Source organism: Tupaia chinensis, unplaced genomic scaffold (genome assembly GCF_000334495.1).
Source record: "Tupaia chinensis unplaced genomic scaffold, TupChi_1.0 Scaffold143758_1, whole genome shotgun sequence".
Lineage (NCBI taxonomy): Eukaryota > Metazoa > Chordata > Mammalia > Scandentia > Tupaiidae > Tupaia > Tupaia belangeri.
In genome coordinates this window covers 944,398-970,994 of record NW_006203607.1, presented here as the reverse complement: position 1 = coordinate 970,994, position 26,597 = coordinate 944,398, and the positions used below count along the sequence as shown (strand labels likewise).

At 56.2% G+C, this 26,597-nt stretch overlaps 1 protein-coding gene across 3 annotated transcripts in view; it reads right to left on the bottom strand.

Annotated features, from left to right (window-relative positions):
* HIVEP3 (HIVEP zinc finger 3) overlaps positions 1–26,597 on the bottom strand; it is a 391,696-nt gene that overhangs the window by 12,544 nt on the left and 352,555 nt on the right. For all 3 annotated transcript variants that reach the window (XM_027766902.1, XM_027766904.1, XM_027766903.1), the window contains one exon: positions 4,261–4,436. In XM_027766902.1, coding sequence (XP_027622703.1) covers positions 4,261–4,436 — 176 coding nt within the window. The remainder of the gene's footprint in view (positions 1–4,260; positions 4,437–26,597) is intronic.

Sequence of the window (26,597 nt, the reverse complement as noted above, 5' to 3'; positions counted from 1 at the left end):
TCTTTCCCTCCCCCCCCCCTTGGCCCGAGTCCATGACCCTGCCCTTCCCAGCCTGGGCTTGCCTTCTGTCCAGCCGCAGGGAGCGCGCAGCCCTAACTTCCAGGGCCATCTGGTGCTCAGAAGGTCCCCAAAGGTCTCTATCTATCTGTGGGTGTCTGCTCTCACCTGGTGAGCAGGCAGAGCCCGAGCAGGACAGTCAGGGGGTGGGAAAAGGCAGCCAGGGTCTCCCACAGATCCAAGACACCAACTGTCCTGTGCTAGACGCAGCCCACCTTGCCCTGAGTGCCCCAGGCCAGAGGACTGTGAGCATGCCCGCCCTGGCCACACACCACCACTGCACACGTTCTGCCCGGAGAGTTTACGACTGTTCATTCAGGTCGGATGCTGCACCCACAGTGGTGTGTAACAGCTACGTGTGGGAAATAGCCCTCCCATCCCAGACGCGGTGTGGGAAGGGACCTTGCAGACCACAGAATCCAACCCCCACCAGCCCGAGGTTTTTCCCTGCTTCTAATTTAGCTCTGGGCCCGGGTATCTGAGAACGCTGTTAGACAAAGTGTCTGGCTGTCTCGGTGTGCGACCCCCATGAACCAGCACAGGGAGCCCACTGGCCCAGAGTCGGGGGGGTACTGGTCCACGCAGAGCTCACCTGGACCAGCTCTCAGGACCTGGGCCTTGCCTGCTCCATGCCGTGGCAGGACAGAACGGGTTGGTTTGGGAGCGCAGAGGCCTGGGTCTGAGATGGGGCCCTGCCACGTGCTGGCTGTGTGCTCCCAGGCGGACTCCTAAACCTCCTGCACCCTGGCTTCTGCACAGTCAAGCGGTACCTACCTCGTGGGGACACTGGGAGGGCTTGATGAGAACACGGGTGGGGGGGCAGCAGAGTGTGCCTGGCAGGGAGCAGCCCCCCACCCCAAAGATGATCACTCTACGAGTACCCAGGGCTCTGCCCCATACCGTGCTGGGAGAGAGGATGGAGACATGGAAATGATGCTCATGGCAAAGTGGTTTTAGCCTTTACCATGGGCCTCGCGGTTCTCAGGAGGAAGCACCGGGAGCCCCCACAAGGCCAGCCTTACTGCTGTCCCCTCCTGGGGGTTGGAAGGAGGGGCAGGGCGTCTGTGCAGATGCTGGGCAAGTAGCCCTGAGTGCTGTCCTGGGGCCTGTGACACCCCTTGCCAGGCCCGGTTCTTCCTCTGTGAACTGGGAGAGGCGTGCACATGGCCGTAGGCACAGCCTGTCCAGGGCAGGGCCTCAGTTTGTCAAGCGTCGTCCACGGCTTCTCTCAGTCATCCCAGCCACTGCCCACCCCCACGACAAAGCCCCGCAGCCCTGGGATGAAGGAGGACGGTGATGGGCATCTGTCCAGAGGTGACCCTCCACCGTGAGCATCGGCTAATGACCATGTCCACCTCATTTTGGCTTGACTGATTGCCCTCCCCCGCCCTACTGGCCTGTCCACAGCTGCCATCTCTGTCCCCAGAGGTGATCGGCGCAAGGGCCTACACCCAGCACAGCCACCCCACTGGCCTCTGGGAACCGTCTGAGAAAAGGAACAGGGGCCCTGCCCACCACAGGAACACCCTGCAAACCTCCCCCAGCCCCACCCGCTGACACCTCCTTGGCTGGCTCAGGGACCTGACTGCCGCCGCAACGTCTGACACAGAGACGAGACACAGACAGGCAGACAGAGACAGATAGGAAGGGCTCCTAGGCTCGGCACGGCCAGGTGCTGGTGACAGGCGCCCAAGCCCACCAGGCCCAGCCCCAGCTCTCTCACAGCCTGGCTTGTCCAGAACTCAGGGGTGAGAGCAGGGGCGGGAGGGGAGGGCCTGTGTGACCCGAGCAGGTGGCCCGCAGGGCCAGGGGGGGACAGGGCTGTGTACGTGAGCACTAACAGAACAGGACTGTCCCTGCTTCAGCCCGCACCCCCAGCCTGCCCTCCCCCGCTGCTGCCACAGTTTGAGATCCTGCTGTTCCAGACTCACTCTCGCCTGCACTCAGGTTTTCCAAAGCCTGGTGGGTGTTGGAGGAGGAGATTGGGCTCCTGGTCACTGGCAAGAGCAAAGTCCCAGGGGCCTGGCCTCAAGACAGCACAGGGTGCAGGTGGCCTCCCCAGGGGGCACACCCAGCCCTGGGAGTGTGGAGGGGCTGCAGCCTCTCTGCTCAGATGAGAAGCTCTGGACTCTCCAGAGACACCCAGGGAGGAATGGGCGGACAGACTCTGCTGGCTTCCCGTCACTGCGTCTCCTGGTAGCGGGCTACTGCTAGGACCCGGGCTTCTCTCAGACTTGGCCCAATGTGCAAGACAAAGGGACCCAAGTGGGGGCCCCAGGCGCCCATGTGAGCAGGAAGGTCAGGAGGTTTGGCGTGGCAGAGCGGGCACGGGCCTGGCTGTGTGGCTGTCAGGTTGGCCCACACGGAGAAGGGCTGTGGGAACAGGGCAAGAACAGAGACCCCCTCCGAGGCCGCCTGATTGCAGTTCTTGGCCACCCTCCACAGAAGGGTGGGAGCTGATGGGGGTGGTGGCAGGAGGGAGGGGCCCTGGGTCCCAGTTTCAGCTCTAGCACCAGCGGTCATGTCTCTTCTGCGGCTCACTTTCCTCACCTTCAGGGGGGCGCTTGGATAAGAAATTTTCAGCACTCAGAGGTGAACACTATTATTCTGCTGGGTCGTTGGAAAAATCATGATGTACTTTTCTACGTTTTCCTACGTGAAAATGCACCATGACTTTTCTGACCATCCAGTAACTGTCGATTCCCATTGCTCGTCCCAGCTGGCTGCCGAAGGCCCGAGGAAGTGGGCTTGGAGGGGAAACAGAGGGGACAGAGCTGATGTCCCGGTGGACACCCACTGGACCGGGCTGACATGGCAGGGCTCCGGGGGTGAGTGCCTTCCATGCAACCCTGGGGCAGTGTGGGGGCTCCAGGCCTGCCTGCCCTTTCAGGACACCCTCTGGATCATTACTGATGAAACACTAAGAAAGAAGAGGGTTGGTGTCAGGAGGCGGAAGGTTGGGCACTTCCATCCAAACCCAAACCAGTTTTCCTCGACATTCTGAGCTCAACTTGAGGTTGATGGAGAGAGGCCAGACGAGGCAGGGGTCAGCTAAGGGCGCCGGAGGTCGGAGACAGGGACGCAGGCAGTGCAGAGGCTACTGAGCCAGCTGTGATGAGCTGGGCCCGGCCTAGGGCAGATGATGGGGGGGCCGCGCTCCGAGAAGATGGAGGAAGTGAGGCAGGCTGGACCACCCCGCGGGGGCCCTCTGAGACATGGCTACCTGCTCTCCAGCCAAGCGCAGTTTTACTGACAGAAGAAAGTCAACGAGTGGCGAGCTGAAGTCTGCCCCTGAGTTTTGTCCCCCGAGATACCATGTAGCTCCTGTGGGGCTGGCTTGGAGGCCCCCAGTTGCCCAGAGGAGAAGGCAGGATCATGGGACAAACCCTGAGCCGGGAATCTGCACAGCCCAGAGGCTAAGCCACCAGGGGTGCCGTCCACCCTGGATGCTTGGCTACCGAGGAGCAGTGAGCACGCAAGGGCCTCCTGCCTACGCTATAGGCAACCAGCTCTTCAAGAACACCACAGGCTCAGCACGGCCATCCCATACCAGATCCTGGGTGGCCACCATCGCCCTTCACAGCTCTCTGGGGTGCATCCCTTCAACAGTGGGTCCTCCCTTTCACAGGTGACTGCCAGAGCCTGTCCTGACCCTGATACGGGGTATGGCTGAGGGCAGGGGTGACAGGTTGCCAGTCGGGAGACGGGGTGCTGGGCCCTGTGCCCAGAGCTGCAGAGAAGCGAGGGGAGCAGGGACATGGTGGGTGGTAGGTGGGCGGAGCAGGTGTGGGCTATGGCATGAGAGGCAGGCATGCGAGTGTCAGTGGCTTGGTGGAATGGGTGTCCAGATGCGAGTGCAGTGACGAGTGTGAAAATCAGAGTCACTGGATCAGTGGATAAACGGCTACGGGGACATGCAAAAGGAAAGGGGTGACAGCCCAAATATAGAACTGGGAGCTGTGATGAGAGCCCCGCGAGGCGGGGCTGCGCAGGATCCGGGGGTCGGGCTGGGAGCAGTGTGGGGCACCACAGCCCAGCCTGGAGCCGGCTGCTCTGCACTCAATGCCCAGTGAGGTGGGAACCAGGAAGGGGGTGCTCCAGGCCCCAGGCAGAGAGGTCTGGGCCTCTGAGCTCTGTGCTGGGGCTCCCAGAGGGGAGCTCCCTGCAGTGGGCAGGGGCCATGCCCAGCTGACTGTCTCTTACCTTTGGTTTTAAAAGCAAAGTGACAGTGCTTGCACACATAGGGCCGGACGTCAGTGTGGGTGCGGATGTGTTTCTTCAGCATGCTGGGCTTCTTGCAGCGAATTCCACACTCCTCACAAACATATTTCCCTCGGCCGCGGCCTCGCACATAAACATACTCTTCGTTTGATTTGTACCTGTGAGCAACAGGCGTCATGGTAAAGGAAAAACAAGGAGCAGACGCGGCTTCCCACCTCGGGAGATGCACGCGCTTCCAGCTTCATCCAGCCCGCTACGGACATCGGGAGTGGAAGATGAGGGGCCGGAGAGGACGCGAGGGTGGGGACCGAGACCCCTGGGGATCCGCCATGGACTCTGCAGCAGGGGCTGCACCTTCCCTTGTCCCCCAGAAGCTGCAGGCGCTGGTGCCTCCTGCTGGGGGACGTGAAGCTGCAGGTTTCCAGACGGACTCCCGTCCAAGACAGCCCCAGCAGCAGCTCTGCCTACACAGAACGGCCACCGTAGGCCACCAGAGTACCAAGTACAGATAAAAATAAGAAAGCAGCAGCAGCAGCTCGGGCAGCGACCATTTACCAAGTGCCCATTTACCTCTCTGCGCTAGGCATGTGACCTGAATTAACTCATAAGGAAGAACTCTTAAGATCCCACGGCTCAGAGAGGGTGGGAGACTTGCCCAAAGGTTCTGCAGCCAGAAAGGGGATAGAATCGGGATCTGAACCTGCCTGCCCAAGGCCTATCCACCTCCCATGAGGCACAGCAAGTGCGAAAGCAGTCTGCCAGGAAGCCACCCGGACACTGATGTGCGGGAAAGTGCCAGGGGCCGTCATCACCTGGCCTCAGTCTGGAAACCAGGAGTTCCGCGCTCTCTCCTCGCAACTCAGTCAAGTAGGCTGGGGCCTGTCTGCTTCTCTCTCTCAGAATAAATAAATAAACACACTTGAAAAACAACCACCCCAAACAGGGCAAAGAGGCAGAGAGCACTGTGGCCCAGAAGCTCAGAGGATAGGGCTCAGAGGAGGAGGTGACTGGCAGAGTGACTGTCACAGAGAGCTCGGGGAGGAGCTTCTCAGGGCTCCAGGCTCAGAAAGGGCAGCCTTGGTTGAAGAACCTGGAACCTGTGGGTTCCTGTTCCTCAAAGGCCAGGACCAGGACTTGGCCAGCTTTGGGTTCCCCAAGGGCCAGCCAGAGGCAGGCATGGCGTTGTCTAGTGGTATAGACTTCACTTTCCTCCCCCGAGGCTGACCTAGTCAGTTAACCAAATCCAGATGGTAACCTAGGTCAACTGGCTGCAAAGTTCAGGTACTTAACTGCTGTACAACTCTGCTTTTAAAAACGTCACGAGAGTCCAGTATAACTCAAGAGAGGCGGGTCCAGCTACAGCCCTCTCACTACCCCAGAGTACTTTCCCCAAGGTCATGTAGACTGCAGGGAAGGGCAAGCCAGCCTTCCTGGCCCACGGCTTCCTCTGCACAGGCCACATTAGTCTCCCAATGCGCACTTCAAGTCTCCTCCTTAAAGTGACCCTCTCTAAGGTGGTCCTGCATTCATATGATTGACTTATCCATATATTATTACTACCTAATTGCAAAACTCCTGCCTCCTTTAAAACTGGATATTTTACCATTTTTTTTAGAGAGATATTTTTGCTATAGGGCATGTGAGCTCACCAGAGAGACAGAGACAGAAAGCAAGAAATCACCCCACACCCCTGGCGGGATGGCCACACCACAATCCCTTCTCCTCTACTCTCTCAGGATTTTGGGCACACACGCATACGCACCCAGCATGAGTTTCAAGCCACCAGGTCTGGGACTCAAACTGCAGTTGGCCATGCCGGAGTTCAGCATCCCAATCACCATACCACCTGCTGGCCCCGAAAACTGGCTATTTTAAGAGTTTGCCAAATTTCTGACTTTCTGATGATCTGGTTGCCAAACACGCTTTCCCCCAGGGCAGGCGTTTTGGGTAGAATTGTGCAAAGCAAGAGGAAGCTGTGACCAGAACTGCGACACAGTCACTTTGAGACGCACTTTTGCAGGCAGCTTGTGTCCTGTGCAGTGAGGCTCAGGGCTGGCTCTGGTGGCCACTGTGCCCTGAGAGGTCGAGTCACAGTGACCAGCTGCTTTTTCTGTGAAGCTCAAACAGGAAGGGGCATCTGGGAAAGAGAGCTAGTGCTTGGTGGCCCTGCCTGCTGAGCTACGTATCTGCTAAAATGGTTCCATTCCCGAGAGGTAGAAAACACGTCTTAGAGGAAAACGAACAGGGGAGGCCAAGGAGGGGGCATGGGGAGAGTTGACACTGGGTTTTGGGTACGTCCTAGATTCTCCTTAGTCAGGGTTCTGCAGAGAACACATCCAGGGTGGGGGCATTTAATGTGGAGTCCAGGGACAGGCCTGCTGTGCCAGGAGTTCCGAAGCACACGTGTAACGTGAGCACAAGCCAAGTCCATGGCGGAGTCACTATTTTAAGGGGTGGCGTGACCTGCAAGCACTTTTCTGGGTGTTTATTCAACAATGCTTCCTAAGGCCTGGTCTGAGCAGGGCCAGCAATGTGAGCTAAATAAAACTCTGCCCTTGGCCTCAAGTGTGACTGCCAGGCACTTACAAGATCATAAAACAGACACAGGAATACAGGCAGCGGACAAAGTGCTGGGGAAGACCAGAGGTGGAGCCGGGGGGCGGGTCTTCTGTGGCTCTTGCAGAAAAACTGCCTTGCATCTGGGTCTTTGTGCAGAGCAGGGTCTGCTCTGTGAGATCCCTGTTTGGGGAGCCCCTGTCTGGTGGGGTGGAGAGGACGGTGTGAGGGGGGAGGCCCAGAGGCTGTTGTAAATATATAAGAGGTCTTCAAGAAGTTCATGGAAGATGTATATGACGAAAGAACAATGTGTGAATCAAAATTCTTCTCTGCACCAGAATCAATTCCTACTTGAATTCCGCTTTCCCATGAGCTTCGTTTCTTTGAAGAGATTTTTGCTATAAGGCATGTGCGCTCTCCAGAGAGACAGAGACAGAAAGGAAGGAATCACCCTGAGGGGGCGGAAGGCCAAGGTGGAGACGCTCTCCCTTCTCCCAGCCATACCAGGTTGGCGCAGGCATCCAAACCATGTTGTCGGGATGCAGAGCCCTCATACCCCTCCAGATCTCAGCCAAAGGGACCAAGAACTCCCTGGGCCCCCGGCTGGAGGGTGATCACAATGAGCATGCCTGGGCCAGGTCCAGTCCAAGGAGGAGGACGCTCCTCTCAGAAAAGCTTCCTCGGAGCCCACCTCTCCTGCCAGGAAGGTCACTATCCTGATGGAGATGTAGAGAAGCAGAGGGAAGGTGACATTGAGGAAGGAGGGGACGAGGGTGAGAAAGGTGGTCACAGAGCAGCCTGAGGAGGTAGCGGAAGGGACGATGGTGAGGAACAAATTCGTGATGGCGATGGAATTGCCTACTCAGAGCGTGAAGCGCTTTAACATCCAAACTTTGATAGCGAATGCAGCGGTGAAGTTTCGCTTCAGTTTCTTGTCTGACACATGGCCCTCTTACACTTTTTTTTTTTTTTTGAGAGGTTTTTGGTATAGGGCGCATGCGCTCGCCAGACAGACAGAGAGAGACAGAGAGATAGAAAGCAAGAAATCACCCTCCAGGGGGGATGGCCACGCCGCAGTCCCTTCTCCTCCATTCTCCTCTCGGGATCTTGGGCACGCATGCACACGCGCCTGGCGTGAGTTTAAGCCACTGGGTCTGGGACTTGAACTGCGGTTGACTATGTGGGAGTCCAGTGACATAGCCATTACACTAACTGCTGGTCCCGGCCCTCTTACACTTCTGAAATGGAAACCAGCAGGTTGAAGGGTCAAGGTCCAGATAAACACTACGGGGCGCCAGCGAAGCGACCTGAACCCTTAGATTTATCTCAAGGTACTGGAGGTGCAAGATGGGTAACAGACTTAGCAGCGATTCCGAGTGGAAGAACAAAGGGGTCTGGGTACCTGCACTAGAGCACCCGCGACAGGCCTGCACTGGTGAGCTGTAGCCTGGACCACGCAAGCTTCAGAGGTACAAGTAGCCCTGAGCCCGCCCCGGGTTTCAAATGTCTGATTGCTCGAAGCAGATGCCCAGTTAGTGTCCTCAGCAGTAGATTGTGGGGTCGTGGAGACAAGCTGAAATGGTGGCAGGCGAGCTGAGTGGGTGGGAAGGAAAGCATGCAGGCTTTGTAGCCGAAGGGCTGAGCCGTATCTCGGCCTCTGTCTGTCCTCACTGCCCGAGCAAGGACAGGCAAGCTCTGCCGTGTCTCCAAGTCTGGGGCCTGGTCTGTGCCCGTTGCGATTGCAGACAGGGGTGAGTGGCTGCTGGAGGACAGGCTCAGGCCCCAGGAGCCACGTGCTGCTCCCCACTCAGGGTCACCAGAGGTGAGGCAAGTTGCCCGAGCTTCCTCTGAGTGGGCGAAGTGAGGGTCGCTGGGAGAAGGCGGGTGGGGCTGGAGCACCCAGGGAACTGCCTCCCTCTGCCGCTCTCAACGCTAGAACCAAGCTCAGGGCACAGAAAAACAGCGGGTGCTCTTCTCCGCAGGCTGAGAGCTGATGGAGAAGGTTCCCGAGACGGGGCAGGAGCAGTTCTCCCAAGTGGCTGGCTACAGTCTAGAATAGACAGACCAGAAACACCAGCCACTGGAGGGTGCTCGCCCCTTGGGGCCATGAGGCCTTGTGGGTCAACAAAGTGGCTGAAGACCAGGAAGGGTGAAGGGCTTGCCCCAGGTCACATAGCCAATGGCATCAGAGCCAGGACGATGGCCTGGGACTTCTGTCTCCTCCAGCGGGACTGGAGTGACTGGGAGGCCTGGCTGGGCTGGCTGCAGTTGAGCAGTTGAGCACCGGCTCACACGCTGTCCCGCTCCAGGCCTGCTGCCCATACAGCACCGAGCCCACGCGAGGGGGCTCCAGAAAGCCGTGGGCGGTGCCCCAGCAGCACTGGCCTGCCTGGATGGAGTGTCACTTACAGATGCTATTTAAAGCCTGTGGTGTGCCTTTCAGAGCCACCATCAGCAAGGAGGCGGCCCTGTGGCTAGAACTACGTCCAGATGAGATGCAGAGTCGCCTCCAAACATCTGAATGAGAACAGATTCCGATAGCATTTACCAGCGCTCACACATGACTTGGCGCAGAGAAAATCGTCCGTTCCATAGACAGGAAACAGCTCAGAGAGGTGCAGTGGCCTGCCCTCAGCCACAGAGCCAACAAGTGGCACCGAGTCATGCCAAAGATTGTTCTTAACAGGCCACATGTTTTAAACCACATGTGGAGTTTATTAAATGTGCTTTCCCTCTCTGTGGGCTCCAAAGCTGGCTGTCAGGGGAAGCACCCACACATCTGAGCCAAACAGAAACTAATGAAGTCAGGATAAAGTGAAGCAGCAGGCTCTGGGGCCGGAAGGCCGGGTGAAGTCCAGCAGGTAAAGTAGGGGGAGAGGCGTCCTGGAGCAGGGGTGTCTGACCTGGGCACGGGAGGGCAGGTGGACTGCAGAGATTTGGAGCAAAGGGAAGAGGAGGCCCTCCAGGTAGAGGACAGCAGGAACAAAGGCGCAGGGGCAGGAAGGTGTGGGACCCGCAGAGAGCATGGCTAGCCCAGAGCAGGGACAGGAGCCTGAGGAGGTGGGTCTCGGGGTGCTCTGGGGAACACCGGTCCCAGCTGATCTCTTGTCGGGCCAGGCTGAGGGGCCCACCACGACCAGCCCCAGTGCGCACGAGTGCTTCCACTTCACACGACGTTCACTTACTCATCGCCATTGTCCTCTGGCGAAAGTGAGAAGATACAGCATCCATCTCCTCACATCCTCTCTGATGGCAGAGACAGAGGTTCTCTTCCCCACCCTGCTGGCACTTCTACCTGGTCACAGGCCCCTCTCCGGCCACCCACCGCTCCCCCTCCTCTCTGGTCTCCCCACTCTCTGCCTCTTCGTCCTCACTCCAGCCTCCCCAGCTCCTCTTTCCTGCAAGGCAGCGGCCCCTCCTTTGCCCTTCCCAGCCCCTGTCTCCATCCTTCCTCAACCTCGGCCCAAATGCTGCATCCACAGAGTCATGCCTGAGCGTTCTCCGACCTCTGTGGAACAGCTCACGTGCAAAGCCACCCAGGAGGCATCAGAATGGGCGGCAGGACCTGGGAATCTAACGTATGTGACTGAGCACCACGCGGTCCTCAGATGACCCTGTACTGTGGTCCCTATTACTCTCCCCACAGAGGGGTCAGTCACTTGCCCAAGGCCACATGCCCAGTAGGTGGTATATGGTACAGCCAGGGCTCCAGGGCATGGGGCTGACCTCTGACTCTGTCCATGCCCGCCAGCTTCCTTCCAGACACTCGCTTTACCGTGTTGGGGCCGAGCCCGCAAGGCTGTCGCCTCATTCAACCCTCCCTCAGTCAGGGAAGGTAGCACCCTTCCTTTGACCCTCCAGATCACAGTGACTCACACAGACCAGCTAAGAGGCTTGTCTGCAAAACACACAGCCCACCCGGGCAGGGCTAAGGCCACACACAGGTCTCTCAGACTCTAGACATAGCAATTGTCCCCAAGACTTGATGACCCAGACCAGCGGGCCCACTCTCCAGCCACTTGCTGCCTCTGCAATTATTGCCATGCCATGATCACTCCAAGGGATCGTCTCAGGGCTGGGTGTCCGAGTGGGAGTGGCCAGCCCAAGCCCGGGCCTTGGCTCCCTAAGAATGCAGTCTTGAATTCGCAGGCGTCGTGTGCTTACAGAAGGCGGAGAGAAGTTCATTTGTGCTGCCCTCTCTCCTTAGAGTTGGGGTGGGCTCTGCCTGGGCACTGGAGGTCAAGGTCAAGTGGGGTGCCGGGAGGAGGGAAGAGAGGCTCCTGGAAAGGGGTAATGCCTGCTGCAGCCCTGCCCAGAGAAGGAAGGCAAGACAGTGTGCAGGGGTGTGGCAGCGGGTTTTGGCAAGCATTAAGAAGTCGCTGGCCTTCCCATTTCCCATCTGTCCCCCTTCTCTCCTCCCCGAACCAAGACACTTGTTCCTTGAGAAGACCAGTGCATATGTGTGACATGTCCGTGTAGTGACATCCTGGCTCGAGCGGTGCCATGGGGTATGGACAGGGCATCTACTGTGTGCCTGGCGTTGAGCTTGGGGCTTTATTCTCACAGGGATCCCGAGAGGTAGATGCTTTTCTCTCCATTCCATAGACAGGGAGGCTGAGGCCCGGAGAGTTTAAGGTAAGAACAAAGAATACACGTAAATCTGAAAGCCCCCTGGGCTGCCTCTGCCTACAGGGACAGGGAGGACAGGGAGGACTTGCAGGAACTGAGCCGGGGAGGCAGGGTAACCTCAGGCAGGGCAGGAAGCAGCCACTGGGCACTGGCTGGACCAGGAGGCCGGGGCAGGATGTCAGATGATCCCTGATGCAAAAGCTCGCTGCTCTGCCCCACAACCCACTTTGGAAATGTCCGTCAGCTCGACTTGCAGAGAATACTCAGAATCTGACTCCCTTCCACCAACCTGCTGCCCGACACCACGGTGTCTCCCCAGAGTTATGGTCACAGCCTCTAAACGGCCTCCACCTTTTCCCCTTCAGTATATTTGTCTCAGCTCAGGAGCTGGGCAGAAGTAACAACATATAAGATAGACCCCTATTATGCCCTAGCTGAATCCCTCCCAGAGCTCCCGTTTCACTCAGAGGAAAAGCCGGGTGCTCTCTACGGACAGCAAGGCCCTGTCCAATCCATACCTCCCCACCCATGCCACCTCTGTTCCGGCAGCCCCTACCCCTACTCCGCCTACTGCTCCAGCCACCCTGGCCCATTGCTCTCCTTCATGCAGGCCAGGCACGCCCTGCCTTGGGCCCTCCCACTGGCTGGGACAGCCACCCCGAAGCTATGTGGCCGGCCCCTTGCCTGCTCTGGGTTCCCACACATATCACCTTTCCAGGGAGGCCTTCTTCACCCAAAGTTTCAACACCTCCTCCCAAACCCACGTCTTCCTTCCCTGCCTTGTTTTGTTTTCCAGGTTTTTGCCATAGGGCATGTGTGCTTGCTAGAAAAAGACAGAGAGAGGGGAAGTGAGAATTCAACCCCCTCTCCTCCATTCTTCACTCAGGATCTTGGGCATGCTTGCCCATGCACCTGGCATGATTTTCAAGCCACCAGGTTCAGGACTCGAACTAGAGTCAACCATGTGGGAGTCCAGTGCCTTAACCACTACGCCACCTGCTGCCTCTCCCTTCTGCCTTATTTTTTTCTCTTATCACTAAACAGACTATATATTTACTTGTTTATTATTCGTCTACCCCATGGAATTTAAGCACCGTAACACTCTGTTAACTTTTTTTAAAATTTTGTTACCTCTATGAGTGAGAGCACCCCAATGGCCGGACCATTGTACATCCCACCAGCAGTGTACATCCTTGCTTTCCTCAGTTCATTCCCCGATAGACCTCAACACCTACAATGATTGGCACCCCATAAATGTTTGATGAATAATAAAATAAGTATGGCATCCGTGTCATGTCTAGGTTTTGGGGACCAAGCTCACCAGCCCGACTCCTTGTCTAAGGAGTCACTAAGGAGTGACAGCTTGACCAGAGGCAGCCAGACAAACTGCCAATGGCAATGGGTTTGCTGGCCGAATACAGGAGACTGGTGGGGCGCAGAGGGGGCAGGGGGCTCCATGCAGGGGTTGGTGTGGACGTGGAGGGAGAGCAGAGAATCTTCCCAGAGGAGGGAAGACCTTCGCAGCTTGACAGGCTTACCCTGTGGGAAACAGGTTGAGGGCACCCACGCAGAGGGCCACACAGACGACAGTGCTGGGGAAAGAAGGGGCCGGGGCCAGGTGCAGTCGCCTAGACCAGGAAAGAAATTCTGTCTCCCTGCTCCAGGACCATTTAAACTGCCACCTGCCCCTCTACACAGAGGCCTGAGCGTGGCGGGCAGGGAACCCACTGGCCTGACTCCTCTTGTCTACCCGGAGGGTGTGCTGGGCATCCAGATCAGCTGCCTCTTTGAAGGAAGAAGAGACTAAAGAGCCAAAAAGAAGGATCAGGGTTTGGCTTTGCCACTGGGGAAGACCCGGAGTGAGCCGAGCTCGGAGAGGCTCAGTGACTGCTAACCCCAACACGGGCTTGGTGCTCCCACGGAGGGCCAGAGCCCTGTGCTCCTCATGGTGCTCACGTCACCAGGCGGCCACTGTTCTCTTCCCGGCTTACAGAGGAAGAAGCTGAGCTACAGCCAGGGCACGCACTCAGCCAGGAAGCAGGCAGTGGCAGCACTGGGACTGACCCCAGGTGGTCTGGACACTGAGGCCCCGGACCCTGGGCCTCCATTCCCTCCTAAGAGGAGGGGGAGAGGTGGATTCTCAGGTCCCCCCATGACTTCTCGGGAGGAGAGGCTTGAGGCCCCCAGGCCTAGGCAGTAGGGGATGTTGAGGTCATCCCTATGGAGCATCAGAGGCTTCCTCACACCCCAGCCTTTCTGCGGTGACCCAGGGCTCGGCTTCCATCAGGTAGCTCATTGTTGGAGGAGACAGAAAAGCAAGGAGGCTGGGCCGGGCTCCTGCTGCCAGGCTGGCTACATGCCAGGGAACCCGGGCACCCAGCTTGCTGTTCCGGGTGCGTTGTCCACACTGGGTGCCCTTGGGGAGGACACGAGCAAGCACTGTGGCTATCCTCAGTGGGCCCCTCACAACGCCCTGCTGCAGTTGCAGCAGCCTCCCTGCTGCCTCCAGCAAGGCCCCCTTTAGGGGTGCAGAAGGGAGGTGGGGCCAAAGGAAGGCATGTCGGCGGCCGGGAGGGGAATGCAGAGGCCTGGAGCTGCTGAAGGTGTCCAGCGTCACTGCTCTGCCCCTCCCCACAGCAGCCAGGCCTCGAGTTCCCTACCTGGTGGGGCCACTGCTGCTTTCTGCCAGCCTCAGGGTCACTTTTCTACCATGGCTGGCTCCCCAGAGGAAAGAAACTCTGTCTGCCTGGCCCAGGACTGTTCGAACTGCTGCCTGCCCCTTGGCCCCATGGGACTGCCCTCTCTCACTCACGGACCTCCCTCTGTGCCTCTTCAGGGCTGCCCTCCTCCTGGGAGGGGCCTTACCACTCACTGCAAGGGGCAAGCAAACCAGAGCCAATGGTGCCTCTGCTGGCGACCTAAGCTCTGTGCCTGGTGCCAGCTAAGCAGCCCTGGAGCATCTGAGGGGAAGCTCAGGGAGGTGAGGGCTTGGGGCGCCCAGCCTGGCCTGCCCACGTGGGAAGGTCAGTGGAACGTCTGCCTTCTCCATGCTGGGGCATGGCTCCCCTTCCTGCTGGCCAGCACATGCCCATCCAGGCTCCCACGGGGGACGCACTGTCCTCCCCAGCTCTAACAATCCCGCCTGGGCTTCAGGATGAATAGCACCAACGCTGCAGACAAGTCTCCCTCACCCTCTTGGCCTTTTGCCAGCTGCCTCACTCTTTGCCGCCTTCCCTGCAGAGGCAGGGGTGTGCTTGGCCTGCCCTTGGCTCCAGTCTCAGGAAACCCTGCCCAGCCCCCTGGCTGGCCGCCTTCTGGCCCCAAGCACATGGCAGCAGGTCACAAGGCCTTGCTCACAGCCTTGGCATCCTCCTGCTGCCTTGGGGTCATTTTGGCTCTTGCGTCCATCCTTGTTGGCTGTCACCACGTTCCTGGGCACCTGCCTGCCCGGCATGCCCGACCCCAGCTGCATGCTCCGAGCCCAGTCTGTCTTCTGCTGGCTGCTGTGCCCGGCACACACCTCCCCTGACTCTCCTGCCAGCTGGGCCTGTCCATCTTTGCTCTGCAAGTCACCTATGGGGACAGACGACAGCTGCCCACTGCACAGATCCAAAATCCTGCCGCTTTCTCCTTTGATCTATGCCTTTAAGGCCTGCTCTTGGCCTCAGCTGACTCCACTTGTCCGGAGGTCTGCCCGACCGGCTCCTGATGGCTGCGGCCCTTTTACACTCTTCCCTCCTTTCTTGGCTTTCCTGGTCTCCTTTCTCCTGAGCTATGCTGTGTTCTCTCTCTCTCTAATTGCCAGAGAGTGTGCTTGCTTGCCAGAGAGAGAGAGAGAGGGAGAGAGAAAGCACCCCCAAATAGGGGGGTCACGCCGCAATCTTTTCTCTTCCATTTGTCCTTCCTGTAGGGATTTCGTGCATGCATGTACATGTGCTTTTGGTGTGTTTTCTAAGCCTGTGGGGCCAGGACTTAACTGTGGTTGGCTGTGTGGGATTTGGCTCCCTTAACCACAGGGCCAGCACTACACAGGGCTATATATAGGCTAGAGAGAGCTGGCTTCTTACCGCTCGCTCTCTTTTTATTTTGAAATGTCCCCGCTCAGTCTACACCAAATGTCTACATTCTGTGACAGAAATAAAAAGATTTAAAGATACAAAAGTGGAGAGGACAAGTTTCGATACCAGGGAGGGGATGGCAGGCAGGTGGGTGGGAAGGGCTCCGGAGAAAGGTCTGAACAGAGGTAGGTACGCTCCTCGATTGGAGATGCGGTACATGGTACCATCTTAGAACTGCTCGTCGCACACGGTGTGCACGCTTTTTACAGCCACGCTGGACACCGTGGGGGTGTACAGCAATTCAGTGTAGGTAAGAAATGGTAAGACAAAAGAAAGGAAAAGAAACGCCTGCAAACAGAAGAGCTGAAGCGGAGGGGTAATACATTTCTCTTCCTGAACCATCTGAGCGTCTCCAACCCGATGTCCCCTCGGCCCTGAGTTCTTCAGTATTTCCTAGAGCCTGGACTACACCACCCTACCGAGCAAGGACACCCCCATGTGCTCAGGCACTAACTCCTCATGTGAGGTCCTCCTCCCCATGGGGTGCCCTCCCAACCTGCTTCCATGGTGAACCCCCAGCCAAGCCACCCTCAGATATCTTTTTTTCTTTCTTTTTTTTTTTGCTATAGGGCATGTGCGCTTGCCAGAGAGGGTGACAGAGAGAGAGGAATAGAGAGGGAAAGTGGGACCCTCCCCTGGGAGGGGAGGATGGCCATGCTGCAATCTCTTCTCCTCCAGTCTCCTCTCAGATTCTTGGGCACTCACACATGCCTAGTTTGGTTTTCAAGCCACCGGGTTCAGGACTGCAAGGGCGGAGGAGGCCACGTTGGATCCAGTTGCCTTAACCACCACGCCACCTGCTGGCCCCAACCTACTCCACAGCCCTGTGGGCTGGACTCCTCAGGCGTGGACTGTCAATCTGCAGGGAGCTGAAGGCACCTTCTATTTCCATACTGCTGCCACAACGCCACCTCCCTACCACCAGCACAGCCACCGCAAGGTGGCGCAAGTCCTCCTACACAATTGCCACGTGTCTCCTCCTTCCTTCCTCCTGGCGGCATGTCTGAAGTGGGGTCAAGAGGCTGTGCTCCATCACTAACATGCTACACTAATGCCTCCTGGGTCCTTATTGGCAAAATGAGGAATTTGGCTCCAATGGTTTTTCCGGACACTTTCATAATAATAATAGATGACTTTTATTGAGCGTTTACTATGCGCTGAGCACTAAAAGCACTTTCCAGGTAGTATCTTAGTTAAACCCCACACAAGCCCTTGCAGACATAATTACTGTGACCACCTCCTTCCTACAGCTGGGGAAGATGAGGCACAGAGGAGCAGTTCTGAAATTCGCTCAAGATCACATGGCCCCCCTGGGAGCTCCAGGCCTCCCGCCAGCTGGGCTCAGGTCTTACACCTTACACTCGGCTACAAAGTGCTTGTGGAGGTCTGGAGGTGACACCAAGGACTCCATCTTTACTTCCATCATGTAAGGAAGCAGGGCTGAATCGTGGCGGGATGTGAGGCCCACTGCCGAGAGGCCAGGCGCTGTACCAAGCACATCACACACACGCCAACCCACGTACTCCTCAACCACTGTGATCAACAGGTACCAACATTACTCTCTCTTTGCAGGTAAGAAGACTGAGCCAGAGAGAGGAGAGATGGCTTTCTAACCACTGGCACAGCCACGATTTGAACCCAGGTGTGGCTGATGTCAAAGCTATCCACACCTTGTCACCCACCGCTGGATGGAGGTACACGCTAAGCTGGGACACTGGCTCTGACTGGCAGTGGGGCTGGGAGTGGGCACCCAGCTCTGGGCAAGTGGTTCACGTGTTGGAGCCATTCATTGCCGTTCATTCACTGCCCAGGAAGCACCTCCACCTCTGCAGGGAGGAAGGCACCGAGAGCTCTAAGGAGCAGGACGGAGGGCAGAGATGGGACCGCATGGGGCGGGGAGGATGGCACCCATAGGATGGGGTGGGCGGCCAGGCTGGAGAGCCACTAGCAGACTCATGGAGCTTGGCAGTACCTCCTGGGGCTGCACCTTCCCCCTGTGGACAGCCAGGGGCTATTGACGCTGGGGAGGGTCCCCTCCACCACACACTGCAGCTGAGGCCCCCCGGAGACTCCAGACCAGGAAGAGTAAGCTACTCTCTTCCCATGTTTCTGGGCCCGTGAGGCAGAGGGCACTCTGGGGACCTGCGTCCCGACCGTCCAGCTCACCCCCTCACCTGTGTGCACTCAGGCAAGCCGAAGGCCGGCTCTGGGCTCTGACAGGAAATGCCTCCTCAGGCGGGGGTGCTCTGCAAAGGCTCCTGCCCATGGAGGGTGCCCTGCAGATGAGCACGGACTAGGTCCTCTGCCCTTCAGAAAAGGCCAGCTTCTCCTTAGGGAAGGACGAGGGCTGCAAATAGCCCACACGGCCTCCCTACCCGGGTCTTCTCCTGCGACCTCTCCCAGGACTTAGGGCTGGGATCGCCGTTTCCAGGGCTGACATTCATGGGCTGACGAGAGCCGCAACCATCCTACATCACTGTAGCCAGAGATGGCTCCTCTGAACCACGTGGCCTCCCGTGAAGGACGAGAAGCCGAGACTCACACAGAACAAAGGAAGCGGCCAAGATCGCGGCTCGTAACGGCAGAGCCATCAGTCTAACGGGCCCGATCCCTTCCCCACCCCTCCCATTTCCAGATGATAAAATTGACCCCCAGAGAGGGAACACGGCTTGCCCAAAGTCTCCAGCCCCAGGGCTCACTCCATATGACCTCCCTCCCTGCAGGAGACCTCAATTCAAACAAGGCCCAAAGATGGAAAGGGCAAACGCTTCCTGTGAGTCTTAGCTCAGTAACTTCTGGTGGACTCATGCTCCACCCCACTGTTAGGTACTCCATCTGCCCAAGGGTCCATACGTCATTCTCTTTTTATCTTCATTTTTCCTCCACGTGGATCAACGCAGTGAGAGAATTGGAGAATCTCCTCTCTCCTCTGATTCTGCCCAAGAAGAAAGCCCTAAAGACCCTGCTAGTGAAGGTCCCCTTGCTGGCTGATCCTTCCAGTCAACATTGAGCCCCCTCCTCTCTTCCACGCAAAAAAGATGCCAAGCTACCAGACACCTGAGGAAAGAAACCAGACAAACACTTGAGCAAAAGGGAACCTGAGAGAGAGAGAAGACACGTGGAAAAGAAAACTGAAACAAAACCAAAGCAAAAGCAAAAAGCAAATAAAATACCAACTAACGTTAATAGCCTCAGAGAGATAAGACAATTAGATTCTAACAAATAAAAATAGGCTGCAATTAAAAGCAACATTCGGGGGAAAAAGAGCTCTTGAAAATGAAAAACTTGAGAGCAAAAATGAAAAACTAACAGAATCACTGGAAGATAATTGGAGGGAAGAATGCAGAGAACAGCAAAACTCAAAGCCATGGAAAATCTGACCAACTGGGAGGAGAATTCAAGGACCAAGACAGAAGGCCCAACCCCTGGACCACAGAAGTTCTAGAGCATGAGACAAGAGAAAAACAGCAAGAGGAGACTGTCACAGAAACCATGTAAGCCCATGTCTTACAGTGGAAGTCCCGAGTCACCAGGCTGAAAAAGCCACAGAGCAATGATGACTAACTGCATCCAGATCCATCATGTGACCTTTCCCACCTTGGGAGATGAAGAGAAGACCCTACGATTGCCACAGAGCAGGAAACAGAGCCAGGGCAGATGGGAATTCTGCACAGCGACCCAGGAGCCAGGGCAGATGGGAACTGTGCACAGTAAACCAGGAAGCTGGCGGGCAGCGGAGCGATGCGGTCTAGACTCCGGATACATTGCGATCAACTGCAAAACCGAATAAAGACGCTCCCAACGACTCGGCCACCCACAATCTCGGTTCACCTCTCACTCACCCTCCCTGAGGACCGCACTGAAGGATGGTCTCTGTGATGATGAGGATGTAAATCGAACAGAAGGATGTCATGGGGTCCTAGAAGGGGAGACCCCTGGACAGCAGCTGCTCCCTGGGGAGCTTGGGGTCACCGGACAATTCGGGCAGGGCTGCCTAGCAAGTGTGTCTGGAGGTCAAGAATGCATTGAGGAGACAACCTAGGGGTTAAATTAGTAATAAATATGTAGAAAACGAAATAAATTTAGACACATACACACCACCGTCGTCCACGGTGAAAATAGAAAGGTCGTACAGAAAACACAGGAGCTGCACTCCACTCAACGGCTCAGCTGTGCATTTCCTGGGATACGACTATGGAGAGGATGGGGGCGAGGGGATGGGGCAGGGTTCTGGAAAGGTCCCTGAGTCTACAGATAATGCCTGAAGCTGAACGGCCAGGAAGTGGCAATCCAAGCACGTTATTTAGAGTTAAGGAGGTAAACCAAGATAATCAGCTGAAAAAGACAAAAGGTATTCTTCTGAGAGTGGGGGAGGAGACATGGATGGGCTGAAGACGAAGGGTACTGCGATTTCTCATAGCAAAATGTATGGAGATAGCTGGCCCTGAACTCTGCGTGTGTAGCTTCGATAACATCAACAACCGCAGGCCAGCCCCGGAGCGCTGAGGTTGAGCCCTGTGCGTAGGAAACTGGATCCCATATGGCTGACTGCAGTTCAAATCCTGGCTCTGGGGGCTTGAGAAACACATTGGGTACATGCATATGTGTGCCCCAAATCCTAAGGGTTGGAAATGGAACAAAAAGAATTGCAGTGTGACCATGTCCCATTGGTACTTTTTTTTTTTTTTACAGAATTATTTTATTTAACTTTATTTATTCATTTACTTATTTTAATTTGACTGGAGAAGGACATAGTGAGCGAGAGAGACAGGGAAAGTGAGAAAGAAAGCCATCGGGTCCAAGACTCGAACTGTGGTTGACCATGTGGGAGTCTAGCGCCCTTAACCCTCACGCCACCTGCTGGTATTTCCAGCGCCCTTAACCCTCACGCCACCTGCTGGTCTTTCCTGGTCCTTTCTTTCTCTCTCTCTCTCTCTCTCTCTCTCTCTGGCAAGCCCATGTGCCCCCTGGTGAAAAAAAAATAAAATAAAAAAGGAAGAAAAGTAAGAAAGGAGAGGAAAAAGGGGAGGGAAGAAAGAGCGAGTGAGAGCATGCCTGTTCTCTAAGAGGCTACTTCTTCCACAGGAGAGAGATAGGAGAAGCCAGCTTCCTCCTGGGAGCCCAGCCTGATTCCCCAGGACAGGAACCAGGAGTCAGGTCTACACTGTCCTGGCCCAGAGGATGCTGCGTCCTCCCCAGGGGGCCACCACATGCTGCAGGCCCTTACCCAGGAACCAAAGGCAGCGCCTGCGTTGAAAAATAGATTCTCCTTTCCATTGTAAGGAGTCGCGGTGAGGTCTTCCCTGACGGGTTCAGGGCTCTGAAGGGCTCTGGACAGCACCCAGACGCTCAGTCTGCCTGTGATCAATACGCCGTCTTTCTTTCCCACTTAGCACTCACCCTCCCTCTCTCTCCTTTCACCCACCATGACCTGGAGGGTGATCAGCCTCTGCTGGGACCTGGAGCATGTTCCTTGGGAAGACCCCTGAGCACCCGGGAGAAAGACAGTGAAGCAGCAGTCAGCCCGGCTAGACTAACATTGGATGCTTTTATTCGGGAGATAATCTTACAAAGGAATAACTTCCCCAAGAACCTAAGTGGTTTCCTGGGAACAGAAATGTCTTCCTCTTACTTTTGAAATAGCCATTTGCAAAGCTCCCTGGTGAGGACCTCGGGCCTCTGGCGGCCTGGAAGGGTGATGAGAGGAACCTCTCATCATGACGGTTTGGGCTGAGAGAACTCTGCCGCTTCTCACCCCAAACCATCCACTCTGCTGGAAGCACAAGCAGCGCATCCCCTCCTGTCACCGCCAGGCCTTCCTGCACCCCTCCCCTCACCCTCACGCCTTCCTGCACTTGCGGACTCCTACGCGCTGCTCTCTCTCCCAGCGCCACTCTCTGCCCCTTGTCACGGAGCCTTCCTGGTGGCATGTGCCTGCGTGAGGAGCTTTCAGGTTGAACATCGGCCTGCTGGAGCCTACCCCCAGGTGCCACCTCCCTCACTCTCCTGCGTCCTCCGCAGCCAGCATCTTAGGAGCTCACGCACGTCCCTCCACTCCTCATGTCAGCCTGTGTCATCAGGATTCCATCGCCATGGAAACAGCTCCCATCAAGGTCAACAGTGACCCCACGTGGCCCAGCCCAGTGGGCACTTGTCTGTCCTCCCGCTCCAGGCGCCTGGGCAGCACACACCCAGAGCTCAGCGAGGGCTCTCTCGTCAATGCTACCCTTGGCCTTGAGGACGCCTCACTTTGCTGGATCTCCTCCCGCTGCCCTGGCTGTTCCTTCTCAAACCCCGTAACAGCTGTGTGTCCACCTGCCCTCTAAATGCTTTCTGTTCCCTCTGCTCCATTTCTCCAGAGGACCCCATCGTGTCCTCCATCCCTAATCATATCTCTACGCCGACGGCTCCCAAATGTGCGTTTCTACGCAGGCCTGTCCTCCGAGCCAGGCTCCCCTGCTCACCCGCCAAATGTCCCCCTGAGCATCTCCGTACAGACGGATGACTGGCATTCAGAGTGGACATGCCCACCAGAGGTCTTCCCTTCCTCAACCTGGTTGCCAGCCCCTCCTATCCCTCCGCGTCTCAGTGAGTGGTACCACCATCCGTCCAGCTGTTAGTTGAGCCAGAGACATGCACCTATTCTTGTGTCCAATCATCATCTTCTTCTTTTTTTTCTTTTGCTATTGGGCATGTATGCTCACTGGCCAGAGACAGAGAAAAAGAGAGAAATTGAGAAAGCACACCCTGGGGAGAGGGCCACACCACAATCCCTTCTCTTCCATTCTCCTCTTGGGGGTTTGGGCATGCACCAACACATGCCTGGTGTGTTTTTCAAGCCACTGGGTCTGGAGCTCAGACTGTAGTCGGCCATGTAGGATCCAGCCACCTTAACCACGCAACCTGCTCGCTGAGCCCGGCCTTCTATTTCTCACCCTCCATATTCAGCCCACCAGAAGTCCCGTAGCTTTGCTGCCCATCCTCTCTGCCAGCCCCTGGTCTGAACCTCTGTTTGTCTCATCTGGACTCTGTAATATCATGCTCCCCCACTGCCCCAACAGCCACTTCCTCCTCCCCAAAGTCCTAGCCATATTTCTTAGAAGAGAGGGAGCAAAGGAATTTGGGGATACATAGAAAAATGACAAGGGCCAACCAGTGGCACAATATTAATGCAGCATTCTGAAGTGCTGGACCCCCATAGGACAGCCCCAGGTTCCCACCCTGAGTCCTCCCTTGACACGCTGGGCACAAATGCCTATGTCCCAGGCAGGCTGAGGTTGGCATAGACCGTGGTATAAGGACCCCAGTTGGGGTGCCTCTCTATCTCTTTCTTGGAAAAAAAATGTAAGGAAACTTAAAAAAAAACACAGGGCGTGAGCTCATGTGACAGGGTTGAATGATCCACTCCCTAGCCCACCAAGCCATGCTCGGAGCCATAGGTCTACACTCCCAGGAAGGAGTCCGAGAACCGAAGAGAGATCAAGGCATTGGATCTTGGGAAGAAGGTAGAGCCTGGACAGCCTGGGCTCACGCAGGAAAAAGAGCAGGTCCCCATCCAGAGCTGGGAGCCCAGGAACAGCTCGTCCTGGTTCTAGAACACAGAAGGCTCTGCCCAGAGCTAGGAGCCAGCAGCCATGGGGGCCAGCCCTTTCCATCATCACATGACTCATTTTTACCATCAACACCTGCAAGGCACAACAGTGACCAAGCAGGAGCCCTTAGCTCCCAGGCCAGATGCCTGCCCCATGACAGAGGCACCTGACCTCACAGCTTCACCCTCCCCAGACCACGCCGGCTTCAGGCCAATGAATGGTCCTGCCTGGACTGCTTTGGCCCTGACTGTCTTCGCTCCTTCCTGAGGTCCAGAGAGGCCAGGCTGCTCTCAGAGTCCAAGAGCCACTGAGTTCTCTCGCTCAAGGGCTCAGTCAACCCTGAGCACGCTGAAGGAAGATTCCTTCATACACTCTTCAGCACTGCCTGGGAGCCAGGCATTACTCTCAGCACAGGGGAATGGATGGAACATACTCCTGCCCTCTCAAAAGCTCCCCTCTTCTAGAGGAGGAAACAGACACATGCCAGAAGGTAGAAAAACAGGAGAACAAGCCCACAGGGAAGGGAAGGAGATAAGAAAAGCCAGAGGAGGGTGTAAGCTATCAGTGGGTGACCTGGGAAGGCTTTGCTGCAGAGTGATGAGGGAAATGGGAGCTTCTAGAAAAGTGCTGCAGACAGAGGGCACAGCAAGTGCAAAGAACCCGAGGCGGAGGCATGTCTTACAGAGAGCAAAGAGACCCCTGGCTGGGTACCCGGCAAGGGTGGAACAGCAGGCACAGGCCAGGGAGGAGCAGCTGTCTGCTGACACAAAGGGGACCTCTGGTTGTTGGGCTGAGAATACGCAGTGGTAGGAAAGGTGGAAGCAGGAGGTTATAGACGGACCCCTGATCACCCAGGTGAGACCTGGCAGTGGCGTCCCCCAGAGGAAGGGAAAAGTGGGCAGATTCAGGATATGGTTTTGAGGTTAGGTTGACAGGATTTGCTAATGGGTGGGAGACAGAATGCTTTGGGTCCTGGGCCTCTGGAAAAAATACAATGACCTTTGCAATGTTCATCTGGCTTAACTAAATATGTGATTTTTACTTCTCTTCTTCCAAAGATGCCTTTTTGGCCCAGCCATGGTGGTGCAGATGGCAGGGTGCTGCTGTGTAGTACTGGGGCCATGCCAGGAGGCTGTGGGTATGGATCCCAGGTGGACCTGAACACTCCAGGCACACCTGTGGACATACGTGTGATCCTGGCTGGCCGGGAGCCTGGGGGAGGGTCATAGACTGCAGCATGAAAACCCTAGTGGGGGCTCCTGTGTCCCTTACAATAAATACGCTTGAAACAAACAGACAAACAAACAAAATGATACTGGGTCAGCATGTGACCTACTGGGTAAGACAGTCAGATCCTACATGGTCAACCACACAGTTCAAGTCCCAGGTCTGTCGGCTTGGGAGACAGGCTGGGTGCACGTGCCCACACGCCCCGAATCTCAGAGGGAGGGAGCGATGGAGGAGAAGAGATTGCTGCACGACCATTCCCTATGGGGATTCCAGGGGCTGCCTTCTCCTCTCCCTCTCCTTGGCAAGTGCATACCCTCTAGCAAAAATAAAATAAAGTAAAAAGAGAGAGAGAGAAAAGAAAAAAGGTGCTTTTCCTCCTGCTGACCACTGAAGCCTTTCAAAGAGACATGGAAAGTGTGTGGTGAGAGACGCAGTCTGTCTGCCTTTGTCACGCATGTCACAACCTCTGCCACCAACCCTGTCATAAAGAGGAGAGCTCGTTTCAGTTTGGGGTTTTTAGAGCAGATTCCCTGAGGAGTTTATTCCTCACGCCTATCCAAATGGAGCCAATTTAGTACTATTTATTTCATTCATAGTTTAGTCAATTTGCTCTCCAATAAATACACAGAGGTAACAAACATTCCCAGAGACAATTCAACATCCTCTAAAATCTGGAAATCACAGCAAGACCCGTCTAGGCAGGGCAGACGTTAAGGCTGAAAAACAGGCTCCGCTTCTGAGCTTCAAAGCCCAGGAAGAAATGGATTGGGGAAAAAAAAAATCACTATGTGAGAAAATCATCTTTAAATATTTAAGACTTGGGACCAGCAGTTGGCTTAATGCTATGTCACTGGACTCCCATATAGTTGACCGCAGTTCAAGTCCCGGACCTGGTGGCTTAAACTCGTGCCAGGCACATGTGCGTGTGTGCCCAAGATCCCGAGAGGAGAATGGAGGAGAAGGGATTGCGGTGTGGCCATCCCCCTAGGGGGGTGATTTTTCGCTTTCTGTCTCTCTGTCTCTGTCTTTTTGGCGAGCACATGTGCCCTATAGCAAAAACCTCTCCAAAAAAAGAAAAAAAAATTAAGGCTTAAAACTATTTTCTTTGAGCTAATACTCCACAAAATGTGCACACACACACACACACACACACACACACACGCATGCGCACTTTTAAGAATACAGCTCCACCATAGGACGGCATGTTGGCCCACAGTGTACTCGTAAAACTTGAACACAAGTAAATTGAGCTAGTGGAAATGAAAATACATGAGATAGAGAAGTACATCTGTTAAAATCTCATCAAGTGGAACAATACCGAATTAATGGATGTCCCAGGCTCGGGTTGCAGCAGTTCTTCGGCACCGCTGTGCTGAGTACCAAAGATGACCTCACCGGCTGTTCTAGGGATGGCCACACACAGGTGGGCACAAGGCGGGGCTCAGGGGAGAAGCCATGGAGCCAGGAGTCTGGGAGTCATCAGCCGGCAGACGGTGTGTATCTCGGCAGGGGAGTGAGTGTGAGGAGAGGGGAGCCTGCGGGCCCTAGCGTTCAGAGGTCGGAGGACCCCCCCCAAGATGGTGAGGAAGTACCGCCGGCCAGGGAAGAGGACCAAGGACGGTGTCCTGGGAGCCTGGACGCAGCGCTGTAAGGACGGGGAGGGATCAGCTGTGCTGAGTGCAGCTGGCAGGCCAGGAAAGGATCAAGAGAACTGACCGCTGACCTCTGTGAAGTGGAAGCCACTGCTGGCCTCAGTGAGATGCACTTCTGTGGTAGGAGGAGCCTGAGGGCCCACCTGGAACGAGGCTGAGAGGCGGGAGGAAGGATACGGGTGTGAGTGGCACCTGATAGAGTCTCTTTAATGGGAAGAGAACAGAACATAGGCCCTTCAGCCGAAGCAGTATTGAAGAGGAGCCAGAGTTTGGGTCTGCTGCTTTGAGTGGCTCGGGATGCAGTCATGGTTGGAGGGAGGCGCTGGGCAGTGAAGACGGCTGGGTCTATCGCCCTTCACAGGGCCACGCGTGGTTCTCCCTCAGCCTAGCAGCCGAATCCTGCAGCTGGCAAAGCCTGGCATGGACTACTGCCACAGGCCTGAGGGCCAGGGGGCCAGCCCTGGGCAACCCCAAGCCCGTGACTCACCAGCCCCACCCTCACTGGCCAGCCGACAACGGGGCTTCTGTTCCACTGCCCTGGA